At 32.1% G+C, this 17422-nt stretch overlaps 2 protein-coding genes across 2 annotated transcripts; both read left to right on the top strand.

Moving 5' to 3' along the window:
• The first annotated feature begins 7268 nt into the window (after positions 1–7268).
• LOC133201736 (uncharacterized) lies at positions 7269–8206 on the top strand. The gene has a single exon (XM_061337527.1). The coding sequence runs from the start codon at positions 7269–7271 to the stop codon at positions 8157–8159; it is 891 nt and encodes a 296-aa protein (XP_061193511.1). The 3' UTR covers positions 8160–8206.
• Positions 8207–12637: 4431 nt separating this feature from the next.
• Positions 12638–13752, top strand: LOC133201658 (neurogenic differentiation factor 4-like). The gene has a single exon (XM_061337446.1). The coding sequence runs from the start codon at positions 12901–12903 to the stop codon at positions 13750–13752; it is 852 nt and encodes a 283-aa protein (XP_061193430.1). The 5' UTR covers positions 12638–12900.
• Positions 13753–17422: the final 3670 nt, after the last annotated feature.

Here is a 17422-nt window from a genome sequence, read left to right as displayed (position 1 = left end):
TTTGGAATTTTTTTACTACTCATAAATGTATAAACTTTCAGAAAATTACAACTTTTACAATTAAATAATTTGGATTATTTCATTAAAATTAATAGTTATTTATGGGACGTAAATATATACATCGCAACGTGTTCGGGGTTCCACATTCCATGCTATGCACGCATGCGTAGTTTTCATAAACAAAACAGCATGGTTAGAGAGGGAATCCCGGTAGGCCTGCTACATTGACAAAGTCGACCAAAAAGAAAAAGAAACTGAAAATAGAACTTGAAAAAGCAACTTTCCTGACTAAAATTTAGTTTGGGGATTAATAAAATCGATGGATAAGGAAGAAACGGGAACTCGGCGACACTCACGCAGGGCTCTCGAAGGTTCTATTCGACAGGTTTGTTGATACTAGTTATCATTTCTCATTTTTCCGTCGCTTTCAAAGAAAAACAATAGTGTAAACTCAACATAAAAAATAAATTTTTGACTTATAAACATTGTTGCCATTTGAAATGCTAATTTTTTTTAACTGTGCAGAAAAATATTTTGTTTGACATTTGCCGCGATAACGTATGATTAGTTGGTTTTTCCTTTCTCGGACCCCATTACACAAAACGTAAACATTTGTACTTTTAATTCTGTTAAATTCGCCTGAATGCAGACTAAAATCTTTACGATTATTATTTTAGATTATTTATCAGAAAGTTATGATAATTTGTGTTTTTGAAAATTGCTTTCACCTAATATTCATTATAACTGTAAACTCTACAGTGTAGGCACGTGCCGTTTTAGAATTCTCGTTGTACAAATAAACAGATCTAAGATTGCTCCAGTTCGTACGACCCTTGATTTTCCGGCAGATTCTAATTACGTTAATTTTGTTTGAGTAGAGAATATTTCTGTTTCTCAAACTGCTTACATCAACTTTATACCTTATTTCTTAATGACATATTGGGTAAATTTGGATGAAAAAGTACACATTTTGGAGCCGTACTGTCGCTTTAATAATTGATATATTAACAAAATACAAGCTTGAAGCGGGGTGCCTGAAATTGAGTTAGGTACGTTATGGAAAGAAAAAGAAGGGGATGACCCCATATACGGAACAAGTGTCTGTGTGTCAGAGTTTTGGACAAACAAGTACCTGTATTTCAAGGTTAAATCTTTCTAGTCTATAAGTATCATCAGATATATATCTGGCATCATACTGTATATGACTTTAAAATATTATTGTTTATTTCAGGCACTATGTGTTCTTTTTGGGTAAATCTACGTCACGTAATGGCGTCGCGGACAACGGACTACAAATGTTGAAGTCGTGGAGAAATGTCACTGCTACTGTTGTTAAACAGGCGTTTCAAATCATATGCAGGTACAGATATAAAGAATGGTTCCTTCTGAAAAGATTGGTTTATGTTTTGTATTTTTCGATTGAAATTTGATTGCGCATGCAGCAGCCTCGATATTAACAGAGATGTTCCCAGGTGACCTGGAATGTGTTGCACTCCGTGTGTTATTATATTATAGTATTCCATATTTTGTTTTTGATTTACTGAAAATTTCGGTAAAATTGATAGGTATGCCAACGCCTGTAGCATGAATTAGGCATGCCAATGAAAAAAGAACAAATACTGACGTAATTGTTTATTATTTTCAATTTATGAGCTCTTAATTTTCTCCTACTTTAAATAAGTCATAGTCTGAGAGAACAGTTATCTAGTTCGATACATTTGACCCTGAACAATAAGTACCCCTGTGATGTTGTATCGTAATGATATTCTTACAAAATATTATTGTTTATTTCAGGCATTATATGTTCCTTTTGGGTAAATGGGCGCGGCTGTAGCTACTTCACGTAATGGAGTCGCGGTCAGTGGACTACGAATGTTGAAGTCGTGGAGAATTGTCACTGCTGCTGTTATTAAACAGGTGTTTCAAATCATATGCAGTTAGAGATATAAAGAATGGTTCCTTCTGAAAAGATTGGTTTATGTTTTGTATTTTTCGATTGAAATTTGATTGCGCGGCAGCCTCGATATTAACAGAGATGTTCCCAGGTGACCTGGAATGTGTTGCACTCCGTGTGTTATTATATTATTATAGTATTACAGATTTTTTTTTTTTGATTTACTGAAAATTTCGGTAAAATTGATAGGTATGCCAATGAAACAAGAACAAATACTGACGTAATTGTTTATTATTTTCAATTTATGAGCTCTTAATTTTCTCCTACTTTAAATAAGTCATAGTCTGAGAGAACAGTTATCTAGTTCGATACATTTGACCCTGAACAATAAGTACCCCTGAGATGTTGTATCGTAATGATACTCTTACAAAATATTATTGAGTACATTAAATTTATTAGTTTATTGAGTAGCAATTATTGACGGAGCAGAATGGATCAGAAACACTTGACGTCTAACGATATGATGCATTGCGAAATGCAAAACAACAATTGCATAGAGAAATGAAGACGTCTTTAAAGTTAATGACTTTCACGTGTTGATAACGGTATTCTGATTGATAGGAGAAACATTGTCTGTGTATGACTTGACCGTGACAATTTATGCAAATTAGATTGAAACCAATTAGAATAGACATTATCCGCGTTATTTTATATTCACAGTATGATTTTAGTTTTACACAGATGCCCTCGAACATGGCAATGTTGTGATTTGATCAATAGTTCCTAAATATACTATTCAAATGATTATACGAGATGATATAAGTGGACAAAAAGATGTTTTAATATTGAAGGTTAAAGCTGTCATTTCATGTTATTAGTCAAACCAGGGAAAAACATCCCCATTTCGGGCCTTTTGCCTTCGGAAAAGATATGTTTTCTCTGAACTACATGTATTCAACACCATCGAGTTATTTATGCTACTTGAAAAAATTGAATTATTTACCCTTTACAGAAAAACAAAAACAAGTTACCATGGCCTCTAGTCTCAGAAAGAGGAATGTTGATAGACTTCGAAAAAATAGTGAAATTCGCATGCTCCGATTCAATGTTTGATTTATACGGGTTTTGCGCAGTAAATAAATGTAGCGTAACGTTGACATAGACGATAAATAGACGGTTTTGAAACAGAGTACCATCTTTGTTCTTCGCTCTTAACTGTAGTTAAATTTGTTAAAACTTTGCACTCATATTTTGATAATTTTAATTTATGACACTATTATCATAAGAGAGACATACATTGTATTATGATGACTCACTGTATTTCTTGAAGGTAAAATGTAGGTTGCAGTGACAATACACGTAGGTGTACAGTGCTTTGTTTCAACATTTCTTTCTCTCATACAAGAAACGTTCAAGATTAGGAAATAAAAGCATAGATGAATTGGCATTGAATTAGTCGACATGTTGACATAGGACATAAAATTCCGGGGAAAAGTGGGTAAATTTAAATATTTTGAGAATGAATGACTTTCTGAACTACTTGTTTTAAACACATTTTAAACACATAAGAAATGTAAAAATTGACCTGAAATGTGACTTCCTCCGAGTAATTATTTCGAATTCTGCTTTCGGTGCGTTCCGCGTCTCATTTACTCTCTAGATGTATCTGAGTCCCATAGCAAAAACAAAGACTTCATTTTCTATTAAAATGTTATCTGTATAAGAACTCTCGATATGATTTGCTTAAAAAAATGTTGGAAATTCAAATTTACAAATTAATAATTCAAACATGTTAAATGCTCTATTTAAATATCTATCAACTCCTTTGCCATGTCAGACTGCTAGTTTCAAATACAATGCATATAACATAAGGCAAAGAAAACCCATACGTATGTAATAAGTATAATTATGTATATTGTTAAAATTGACTTACAAGTAAGATAGGCCGGATGTTGTACATGTACATATGCTTATTTGTATAATGAATGTAATACAGTATGCCACTATAAAAAAAATATATTTACTTATCTATTTACTTACTGACAACATTTATTAAAGCGTCGGGAAAAAAAATAAAGAAACCCTGAATATAATATCAATGATAATCGTGCATGTATATAGACAACAGAAATTTGTAATAGCTCCGACAAAGCACTAATTGACTATCGTTATTGATATTATCATGGCGATATCCGGATCCCCGGGCATTTTTTGTCGCCTTGATAATTACTGTATCCGGTATATCATCAGAAATGTACATAATATTAAAAAGGTTCTTAAATCCATGTGGCACTGATAAATTTATTATCTAAAATTTTTAATTTTTTTTTCCTCCAATTTATTTATCATTAAATTCAGAGTTTGTTTTGGGTCATTAAGACACATGAATTTAGAGAGATTTTTTATCTTTAAAAATACAATATACGAGAAAAATGGAATTCATTAATTTCTAAATATGATAAGATGCAAGTACTGAATACAGTTAAATACACAAAAGCAGGGAACGGGTGCAATAAATGAATTCATGTGTACATGTGTGTGTTTATGCGTGAGGGTGTATATGTGTATATTGTGTGTGCGCAATATTTGAATTATAGTTTAAATTTTGAAGAAAAAGCAAAAGAAATAAACTTCTGGGGATGTTTACATTTTTATAACATATTTTATGCAAAACGTTGGTGCATGCTCATTTACCTGTGCATAGATATACATGTATAAACATCAGGGCTGTAATATTTAGTACGATTTAAAAAATTAATGAAATACATGTATATAAGTTTTAGATAGAAAATGATTTATAACAATTATTTTACATCAATTTCCATTTATTTACAAGACATTTCAAGTTTTACATGGCACTATATAAACTATTAATAAATGGTTAAATGTACAATTACATATATGCATGTTTGTATATCTATTTTGAGTAGACTGTTCAAATAGGGCCGTTTCAAGAATTTTCCAGCTTAATCAAAATAATATCCATGCGGTGATAGACTGAAAATATATGTGTAGGTGTTGGGCATCATGAATATCAGGCTATAGGCTTTAAAATTTAATTTAGCTCACGCACACAACCCGTTCTGTCATATGTTTTCAGCATCCATTTTTCTCGACCTACGGCCTCAGGACAAATATTACGGACATGCAATTCCTCTGAATAGCAAAGTGAACATCTTGTAAAACACGTTAACTAGTGTGTAACTGCGTGATAATTAGAAGTATTATCAACACTTTTTTCCGGAAATTCGGCTCAACAGCCATGAACAATTTGTATCTTGTAAAACGTTTTGCCCCACATCTGTATACTACACTAGTACTCTTTTGTAGAAATGATTATATTCTTATTATTGTTAAGCACTTTCCATTATGATATTACTTTCCTACAATAAATAAATAACAAATAAATAAAATAAAGAAAATATGAATATATTTTCTCCAGGATGAACGTACATGTAACTGACTTCAGCATCTTGAAAATACAACTATTATTTATTTTTTGACAAAGAAGATGGATGAAAACAACGCAGGCGAAGTGCCTACAGTGCGACAAACATGAAGTGAAAAATAAAATCTCAATTATATCAAAATTTTCTTTGATATTTCTTCTAACTTTAAAGTATACTTAATGTAAAATCTCTACAATTTACAAAAATCTCACACAGACTGAAATTATTTGCCTACGAAATAGCATACACACACTTAAGAGGACAAAAAGGATCATTTTCTCACGCTTTAACAAATTTTTTCGATATGAGTGGGTCTTCGCTCCATTTTTTTGAAAGTTAATCCTAAAAGTTTGCATAAAAATGTACGTTTTTTGGTTTACAAAAACATGGAGCAAAGACCCACTATACCTTAAAAGTACACTTGTATAACAAAGCATTCGCATCTTTCCGAGAAATACTTGAAGTCCATTAAGTCAGGTCATATAACAAACATGATTTAAATGCCACTATTCATCAGGAGCTGTGTGGCGTAGTGGTTAGCATGTTAGTCTCAAAGCAATATGATACTCCGGATTATTATTGTTTGGGGTTCGAATCCCACGAATACCATTTTATTTTTTTTAATAAAAGAATATTTTCCGAGATCTTTTTTTCTCAGAAAAGTTTTGTTGATCATAATTTCATAAATTTCAATAATAAGAACTTTACTTTAAATACTTAATTCACAAATTGAATATGATTTTTTTAATATCTGAAGCTATAGGCATTCTGCACGCCTTGTTCACCCATCTTCTTTGTACTGCCTAATTGGATATTTCATCAACATGAGGCACTTTGATAAGGTTGTTTTATAAGAAAAACAACGATATTTTTCTTCTCTTGTATTAAAGTAAATAGTTTGATAAAAGTTTATCGACATTTCTTGTTCACTTAGCCTCGAATTATACGTACACATGTAACGAAAATCATCATACTGAACGTATAATTCCAAGTAGAATATATACATTTATTCCGTGTTCATAACATCAGAGACATAAAAACAGAGACGGAAAAAATATAAATTATGCATTAACTGAAGCCTTGATTTATTATGATGCTAAATCATTTTATCAAGGTACATTACGCTGTCAAATGATGATTTGATACGTACGAGACCTGTGTTTACAACACTAGATCTTATGGTAGACGTTAAGATGTTAAATTAATATTCAGTCACTTGTATTTTATGGTTGTTGGAGAGAAAAAATCTCTTATAAATTACGTAAGACTGGGAGAGGTTTACATAATAATTATGCATTTCCCTCAACAAAACGCTCTTCATCAATCATTCCGTGAATTAATTTGCATTTTAGTCGGTAAAGATCTTTAAAAGTGCTTTAACATCCGACGCGACAAATAGTTTGTTATGATTATAAATAGGTTTCTTCAAAATGCAATATTTTATCAAATACATGTACAAGTATTTTATCATACATATATACATGTAAATAAAATATAAACACCAGTACTTTAATTATTGGTGCTTTATGTATTGGGACTATAACACTGAATATCAAATATATATTAAATATTAACTAATTTATAGGTTTTCTTTTTTTTTTTTTAAATATCATCTAAATGCACATTATTCTTGAAAATTAATTTCAAAAAGAATTTTTTTTTTTTTAAAAAAAGGTCACTTGTTTGATTTTCATGTAGTCCTGGGGCATTTCCTGCAATTATTCCGGTCAATGAAAATTTTGACAGAGCGCAGGTAACCATAACATGTTTTGACCAATACCTGTGTGGAAAGAGAAGGTGTGAAAGTGCATGTCCTGGGTATAAAAATGGTCCTCCGTGCATCTCTCTGTATATCTACCCTTCAGAAACCCACTGATATAGATCCATAATTCAATTTAAAGATCGCATTTCCTAAAACTCCCAAAATGGCTTTCAACGAAACGGAGATAAAACCCATCAAGATTGAGGAAACTGAGGATAGTGGTGTTTATGACGTAAATTCCTCTTTTGACTTGACTGCGTCATTCAACTCTTCAGAATCTCGACCCCGAATGCCTGACGAAGTGCGGCTGCGCATCAATAATCGAGAAAGACAACGGATGCATGAACTCAATGATGCTCTAGATGCACTGAGGCAAGTATTACCCCACTCTAATGGACCATCCAGGAAGAAACTATCCAAGTTATCTACCCTTGTACAGGCAAGGAGTCACATCATATCGCTCTCACACTCCATAGAAGAAATGAAAAGCATGGTCAGTTCCTTGTCAAAGAAAGATCCACAAGGCGATTTCTTCGAGTATGAAAACAGGAGTGGATTAAAGTATTTAAACCGTTCGAGTGCTTTCGTTCCCGCAGGACCAAGGTACTCTCCATATACATCGACACCCATCAAATCCGGGCTGGGAGATTTCCGAACATCAACAACACAGGGATCAAATGCTTCACCACTACTCTTAAAGTTACAAGACTCCGCAATTAAGAGGAAAGAAAACATGGACCCTTATAAACTCAAAGAAAATGCAATTGATTCGTTTGGTTTCGGGAGGCCAGATTTCTTGAGTCTTCCGCTCAGCGACAGAACGAGTTCATCTTTTTCTCAATATGTGACTGCACCTTTAGACCCGATCAAAAGAGATGCTCCGGAATTCGTTACTACAGCTTCCGATTTCTTAACTCCGACCAAAAACCAGAACTCATCACCATCAAAGCCTGTTCTCAAGTTCTCTGTTGAGTCATTACTCGGATTGTCATCAAACAGAATTGAAAATCCCAGTGATAATTCTACCATGGACGACAAAGAAAGCGATTTATAGTGCTTATCAGTGTTTCAATGTTGATAACGATTTGTTAATGTACAAAACAGTGCTTTTCATTCTATGAACATACATGTATTATAATGAATAACTGTAAATAAAACAACAGACTAAAAGAAATGCATTATTTAGTTGTTTTTCCTTGTTGGCAAAAATAATCTGGAGGTCAACATAAATATTTATTGGAAAAGAAGAAATGAGCTATGCTTAAATAGAAAAAAAATGCCTTATGTATGCACCTAGCTTAACGTCATAATCGGAATTCTCTGGATTTTACTGATGATTAAAAATCAAGAAATGTTTCATGCAACAAGAGATTAACAGTCTACATAGTCTACTTAGAATAAATTCTAAAGTTAGGAAAATAATCGAAAACCAGACAAAGCATTGATTATGATAATTGAAGTAAAGACTTTATTTTAAACAGTTCTCATTCGAACGTTTGTCAGTCGAGACAAAGAACATCTATTATTCTTACGTGCATCATGATACTCAATCATGTTTGCATTTTGACCTCAGAAAAGTGATCAATAATCGTTTATTTGGTTAAAATTTCAAGATCACACAGATATAGATCACAGAGTCTGGGAGTCGCCTTGGGCTTCTAATGGGGACAGAGTTCAAGTATCGGAATGAAGTAGGATTCGTACATCGAAACGAATTTTGTGCTTATAATGAATCTATACGTGCATGGAAAACTGTAAAAGAGGCCTATTTCTTTTAACCTTTTTTGCTCATTCCACACCAACAGGTGAGGGGTCATCGCCCCTCTGTTAACTCATAAAAAATGTTTTTTTTTTTTTTTTATAAAGAAATCTAATTTAGTAATTGATAATTAAAATGCACACAAAATCAGAATACTTCAGAAGCAAATTTGACAGAAGTGGTCTTTTAACTTGACAATTTCATAAAGGGATAATAGTCATTTACTCCTGTGAGAGTTACCTCCCTTGTCAGAGGGTTGTTGAAACCTTAAATTAAAAAAAAATTGGACTGTAGATATTTTGAGGCATTATATAACTAGTAGATATTCCATAATCTATCTACGTATATTTTATCGGATACTTAATAAATAAATACGTTTTTGTCGATTGTTTCTCCAGGAAATTAATTTTGAATAATTTCGTTATAGCCCCTGGCTTTTTACTGCATATATGAATAAAAACAAATTCGAAGATGTTTATATGTTTCATTAAAATTCGTAAATCAATTTATTTTTTTGAATTCCATTAATAAATTAGTCGATTTATACATTCGTCAACTGCGCAAAAGTATATATACAAAAGAATGCACTTTTGACAATAACAATAATATATATTAATTAAATGTTTTTATATTGGAAAATTTTTCCTATTGTGACAGTATTTTTATGTTTTTTTTATGATATCATATGATATTAGCAATCTGCTCTGTACTATATTTTCATGTATGTTTCAGTTCATCAGGGCCAATACTTAATTTGCATCTCTTTCCCCGCGCTAAGATTATTTTAAAATATGACAAATTCAGGCACTAAATACTAAGTGATTACAAATTGAAATTTAATAAAAAATAATGGTAATAGGTGAAGGCAAAGCGACAATAATGTTAATTCAATGGACTGTCATGATTTCAATATTTGGATCAGTCAAAAGAAATTCCCAACTGAAACTGATTTAATAAATGATGTTTGCCATAGACAGACAATTACAAGTAAAAATAATACGACTAAGAAATGGGTCAACAAATACAATAAGTAGAAAATACTCTCTCCATACTGATATGCCTTAATTACTACTTCACGAAAATGTAGAATTCGTACATGCTGTAAATTGAAGTCAATTTTAGTATAATGTCATACCTTTCAAATTATTAAGTTATGGACATTACAAACGATTTTCTCCACGATCATCATACTTCAAATGCTTTTGGACAATTTTGTGCAATAACTTTTAGTCGCATAGCATGGGATATACATGTATATATATGCGGTTGACTCTACAGATTGATTCCGTACAGAGAGATAATTTTTGTACTTTAGAGAGAGAGGATGAATATCTAAACATTAAAAAACAACGCTTAATTGTTTAAATGGGTCATTGTCCCAACCACACAGTTTTGTTGTCCCAACCACACAGTTTTGTTTTGAACATACTTTATCAGCTAGGCCCGTAGAACGCGGGGGGGGGGGGGCTTTTTTCTGAGTTTAATATTTTGCTGTAGTAATTTTTTCCATTAGATGCTGGTCTCTCTCTCCCCCCCCCCTTTTAATGTTGTAAGGTCGAGCACTGGCAAATTCCGGGATTTGGACATGAAATTAGTTGTTTTTTTATGTCAGATTTTTTTGGGGGGAAGTTGCCCCCCCCCCCCACTTTTGGAACCGTTGCTACGGGCCTGTTTTATTGACATAAGCAAATGGGTCAGAAACAAGTTCTTACAACTTACTGGTTCCTCTCCTTAAATATAACAATTGTCAGCAAAAAAAGAATGCAAAGAAAAAAATGCATAGAAATATTAAATTAACAAGTACCACACAGTTCATAACATATATGATGTTACATTGATTTGCAGAGAAATTTTCCCCCGTACAAATAATTTTCTAAGTTCCTTTGAGAAAGGGGAGGGGGAGGTTGAAAAACTGATTAGCGCATCACCAGAAATTCGATAATCGTAATTCTAATACAATTGGAAATGTGATAACCAAAACCAAGTTCTGGCTTTAAAAGCATGACTGAAGTATTCCATGAAAATATAAGCACGTGTACATTAACTTCTCAGGCACATTTAAAAGTTTGACTTAACCAATGGTAACCAGAAAAAAAATAGTCAAGTTCTTTCGATAAGAAAGCAAAATATGCAAATGATATTTACATGTATCAAAGTGACAAGAGTCTCAATGCAAATTGAAATAAGGCTTCTTTTTAAAAAAAGGAAACAGAAAATAAAATTAAGAAAGCTCATTAATATGGCACTTTAAAATAAGCTTCGTAATTGTTTTAAAGCATAACGCTTGCATATGTTGTAATAATATATTCATATTCTCCTAAAAAGCATTTATTTTTTAAACTTAATATATACGACCTATGACTTTTTAAAAAAAATAGTTTACAGTCAAAGAAATATATGAATAATCTCAAATATAAAACCAATTCTTCAAAACTATGAATCATAAACGTAATTTCATTTATACAAGTATTTATATCATTAAATTGTTTTAGTAATAATAAATCAATTTAGCACAAAAGATTGACAAAAACATAAATTGAAATTTGGAAAGTGCCAATTTGTTCAAATGTGAGAAAATACGGGATAAAAACATGTTTTACCAGATATCCATTAAGACACACGTTTCCAATGACTTGTATATAAAGGGACAACCCGAGGCTGAATGCTTTAGCCAATCGTCCAAAATATAATGACACTTGGATAATTATCCACAAATCGTTGCTTAAGAAATTTTAACACATTGCAATGTGTATCTATAGGTTATCTTTCTAAAACTAAAGTATTATACCAACTGAACTAATTAGAATTTAGACAAAGATAGTAGAAGACACTGATTTCTGAGAAAATTATGTTCTTTCATTAAAAAAAAAAATAAATAAATAAACAAAATTTGCTCCCCGACCTAGAATTCCTAAACTTGACATTTATAGTAACATGTGCTACTTTTTTTCTAAAATGGCGATGAAATTCAAATCAATGAAAAAGAAAATAAATGATAAAATAAAAATGATATTTAAAATAATAATAAGTCATTCATTTCCTTTGATAATTTAATGAAGCTGTCAGGCAATTAAAAATATGTTTCTCACGTCTTACTCTCAAGTCTTTATAATGTGCGAAATGAACTGATTTCATTAATAAAGGGGACACATACATATATTAATTACATCACATTTTATTATTATTATATATTGTTATTATAATTTTATGTCACATAAACACGGAAAGTGTAGGAATCGTTAAATATATTCAGGAATGTTTAAAATTAAACCAGAAGGTCAGAATCCTATAATAACTATTTGATGAAATCAAAAGGAATTTTATTCTAATGAACCAAGTCAACTAACAGAAAAAATAATGTATTGATCATGTTCAGTGTAACTCGTGACGTACTAACCTTTAAAATGCCGTAAATAGATGATGTGCACTAAAGTTGTTTTTTAACATCTTTTCATTGAAATGCAACCTTGCTTTTTAATGTGAATGTTGTTGAGTATATTGTGGAATACAAACACATTTAAAAAAAAAAAAAATTATTTTAAACTTCTAAATCTCTCCCTCCAATTTGTAATATTCTCTTGATTTTTAATATTTATCTTAAAATTCGCACTTTTTTAACTTTCATATTGCGCTTTTTTTATGTAAAAAAAAAAAAAAAGCAAATTAAATCATATTTCCGTTAAATAGCAACAGATTGTGTCCGTGTCAACTTAACTGTGCGTTAAAACAGCAGTCACTCGAAAATCCAACAAAAAGAAACATTATCAGGTTTTAGATTGCACATGTATTTTCATATGTCAACATGGAAGCTGCAAGATTTGCCGCGAGGCGGCGCAATTATCCCCGCGTGAGGAGAGATGACCGGTCTGATTTCATACAAATTCAAGGTTCAATGAGGTGGAAAGAACCTGACCAACACACATGAGTGGTCTCTAACATCCCTGGGTATCAAAGAGCAAATAAAAGGGGGTGTGGATGTCGTGACCACCATCAAATCTTTAGCTTGTCTACAAGTGACAATACAAAGAAAAAGGAAATGGAGAGCGTTGAAGATTTTGAAATTAATGTGGACAAAATTGAAGATACTGATGGCAACGACAGTGGTATTTGTGATCTGGACTTATCTACTGACTCTTCCAACAATTCCAGTTTTCAGACACCGCCGTCAAAATCTCGGGTTCCTGAAGATATTCGTCTTCGAGTGAATAGTCGGGAACGAGAGAGAATGCACAACCTGAACGCGGCACTGGACAGTTTGAGACAAGTGCTTCCGTACTCTAATGGTCCAACGGTTAAGAAATTGTCCAAAATGTCAACTCTTCTCTTGGCAAGAAACTATGTCATGGCTCTTACCAAATCACTAGAGGAACTGAAAAAAATGGTGAACGATCTTTCAAGCAAAGGACAACAGAATGCGCAATTAAAAGATATTTCTAGACTATCGAGAGCGGAGATGGCGGGCCAACATCGGGTTCGAACACCTTATTCACGGACTGAAATGTTTCCAAAGTCAAGATATTCACCTTATCAGACAAAATCCTCTCGCCGACAGTTAGGCGACATACTTCCAACGTCACATTCCAATATTAACCACTCAGGAATCCCGGAATGCCCTGTGCCTCTTGCAGAAATTGCCAATGTGCACAATTTGCAGAAAACGGTGGAGAAACCAAAACTTAGTTTTTCCGTAGAATCGCTCTTGGAGAAACCGACGAAGAAAGAGGACAACCGACCTATTTCATACCAAGACACAGAAGATAATTCCTCAAGGGTTTGGAGCGCGGGTGTGTTTGGGGCGCTTCCTCACGTTCAACCCAACCCTTACAGTTATCACCACGTGCACTCGCTTTCATATCCGTATCAACAGAGTGGACTAACATTCATGTGAAAACAAAGTATTATTGTGATATTGTAGATAGACAAATATAAATTATTATTCATATCAATATATAATTTATATATCAATACAGGCTTGTCAGTATTATGAAATTAAAAAATTCTTCACTCGCAGAAAGTTTTCGTTGTTTTTTTTTTTTTTTTAAGTGGGAGGAAGAGGGATTTGTATCTGTATTGGCTGCTGCAACACAGCCGAAGATCACTAGCATTGCAAATAATATTTCATTTATTTGATATAAGAAGAGAGATAACCCCTTTTTGTACCTACCAAAATGAAGGTTACATGTGGAAGCCATTTAAAATCTTGATAATCAAATTATCATAATTTTATTTGTTTAATTTTATCAATATGATACAAATATAACATTAATGAGAACTCTTCTAAAAAAGAATCTCTGAAATACATTCGTGTTCTCAGCATGAAATGAAAAGATGTCCGCATGTTTAGCCATAGCTGTATACCAATATCCATACCAAATAGAATATGCTAGTAAAATGAAGTAAAAAATGAAAGTAGAGGAGAGTGTGTGTGTGGGGGGGTCCTTTTCCATACATATATATATTTTAAAATGACGAGATTATTTAGAACAGAAAATGCATATAATCTGATTTCATTTATCAGTAGATTAAACTTCTTTTTTTTATAAGTATTTCATTGAAAGATTTTATGGTAAGAATGAATTGCAATCAGTGGCGCTATACTAGATTCAGATTTTATTATCAACTCACGTTCAGAATATTTTTCAATGAAAAAAAAAATGATTTGAAAATCTATTAATTAAATCAACGATATAAAAAATGAATTCTGTTTCAAACAATGTTAAATTCATTATTAATGAAGAATAATGCCCAAAGTATCGGGCATAAACGATTGTTCTGAATGGAGATAAACGCCATCGCATTTGCAGAGAAAGGCCCCTCTTTCATATATCTCGACCAAGTCCAGGAAATGTGGGGAAAAATTCTTATTAAAACCTTTCTTGTGCACATTTGTGCACCATAAAGCCATAAATTTTACCTTACAAGGTGTCAATTATTGAATTATCACTTCATTATTTTCTAACAGGTTTAATAGACACAACAAATGAGCCCTTTTGTATACACAATAAGTACTTCGCTTGACCAGGATTGACACCTAATATGACGTCAGAGCAATGGCGCATAACACCGGCGATCAAAATATGCATATTGAGAAATTCAAACTTTGAATCGCTGAAACATCAAAAATATTAATTTTCTAGCAAAGATTTTTAAATATATGATTTTAATAGCACGTAAACTTTGTCATATCAAAAAATTTTGAGACGTGATAAAAACCCTTTAATTACAAGTATAAATGTACCAGACTGAGATTAATTAAATCAACTATTATATATGTCACTTTCTTCCGCTTCAGTACTAGGGGCCTAGTGTTTTGTATACAATATATAGGTCCCTGTCTGTATAAAGTTAAAACGGTTTTTATTTTTTTTATCTATAACTACAATTGCTTACCAGGCAGTAGATATATGGAATCATTATACTATATCATTTTTAGTTTCCGTATATATACTAACATTAATTTATAAATAAAATATGTAGTACTGGTTTGGAATTTATTTAAAGCTATATATATTGTATCTGAGCTGGAAAAATAATAATACGAGATTGAGTGTAAATATACATGATATATGTTATTTACGTTCAAATTAAAAAATGTTCGACGATTTTGAGCTTTAAAAACCTTACGTTTCTATAGTTAAATTGACTTTAAATTATTCTGTCATTTAAATGTGGAGTCAATAAATAAATCAGTTATTGTTTTAAATTTTTAACATCTTTGAAACGCGATTGATTTAAATTGTGTAATTTTCAGGAAAGTCATATCTTTATTTAAAGTTATAAAACAAATAGAAATGTCCTTTTAATTTCGGTAACCTGAACTTATCAAAGAATACGCGCGCCATACATGACTTTCAAAAAAGTCAGCTAATGAACGAACATTTAGTTGCTGTAAAAAAAAAATAATAATGATACCAACATTAGATGATTTAAACTTAATTCATATCCGTAAGAAACGTAATTTTGTTGAAATTGTCACACTACTCCGAACACTTATCTCGGTTTTCATTATGTCACATCAAGGCTATCATTACCCGCCCTCTAGTGACACCTAGCGGGTAATACAAACCAGAGTCCACCATAATCTCACGCTTGGATTGGAATGCTAATATTTTCATTTCATACTGCAGTCTTTTTAAAGGTTGATGTGCCATCTGGTAGCGCCCGGTAATTTAATGATGTCACTGTTGATCTGACGGTCTCCAAACCAAATCCGCCCCCTAATTGCACGCTAACAACATCACTAATGTGAAAGGTATTGTCTAAAATCATGAGTCGGAAACGACTCGAATATCACGGATACGCCTCCATTATTATGATAATGGAAATTAGATTGCATCCAAGAGTGACTTTTCCATATAAACGGTACTTAAACTTGTTACCGTATGTTTCCGTTGGTCAAACAGCTATGTATGTATACTTACATTCACCTTACGCTTTATTTTAAATCTTTAATAAGACATTTTTTAAAATGATATTTTGAAAAAAGTTTTAAATACTTATTCAGTGTAAAACTCGAAGAAAAATATAAAGAACTCAGTATATTCTGTAAACTTGCAATAAGTATATACATGTATTATATATCTGATTGCTTTCTTGTTTTTCCCTGTCTTTTTCTCTGAATAGTTCAGACTTTTTTGTCATTATCAGATTCAGAGATGACAGTTATTCCTTTAAAAAAATTATCACCTAATAAAATCAATGTCAAACCAAGACCATAAATACGAGTGACGAATCTGTGAAAAGGGCTGTCCCTAAGTTCCGGTAACACATTGTTCTGTGAGAAGGCTGTCTAACACGGTAATTAGCCGTGCCCCTTATGTCATTGATATCATCGCCGAATCTTTCAGAAAAGGGAAGGAGCGCACAGCAGGTGCGCAATTAACTAATGCGACGTCATGACACGGTGTGAAGGTTACCGTAGACTGCACAGATATCATGCATGTCATTCGATTTGGACAAAGCAAAGTATTTTATCTTCTTGAAATATCAAATGAAACATTTCAGTTAATATGCCATGTTGATGGTGTTTCTTTGGGAGAAATAAACATGTACAGATGTTTCATTCATCATTCATGCTTTAAGAATATTTTGAGGCCAAAGTTAATCAAAAAAATATTTTCTATTGTGTTTCATGACAAAAATTGTCATGCTACATAATCTGCAGAGGAAAAGGGTGTAAATATAAAAAAATAAATGTTATAGCTTTATACATTAAAATGAATATACAGTTAAGTTTTCTGAATTCCTGACATACTTTAAGACAAATGAATAAATAAATAGATAAATAAATATAAATACCAACCATGAAAACGATAAATATCCATGCATTGTAAAGTATAAAACAATATTTTATTGAAGGTAAGACGCCTCTGAGTGTAAGTGTAAGATACATATATTAATAATGACATCATCGTCATCATTGGTTCCATAGTCTGTTGAACCTTAACGCTGATAATGTTCACATCTTTTTTTCTTAAAAAAGTTTTGGATTAAAGATATTTGAAGCACTAAAGAGGCCAAAAGTTACAGACTACATAATTTAAAAACTATTTACTGCA

This window comes from Saccostrea echinata, unplaced genomic scaffold (genome assembly GCF_033153115.1).
Source record: "Saccostrea echinata isolate AGI-Se365-2 ecotype Australia unplaced genomic scaffold, CSIRO_AGI_Sech_v1 ptg000045l, whole genome shotgun sequence".
In the NCBI taxonomy this organism is placed as follows: Eukaryota; Metazoa; Mollusca; class Bivalvia; order Ostreida; family Ostreidae; genus Saccostrea; species Saccostrea echinata.
The sequence above is the reverse complement of the archived record's forward strand: the minus strand, read 5'-3'. Positions and strand labels throughout refer to the sequence as shown.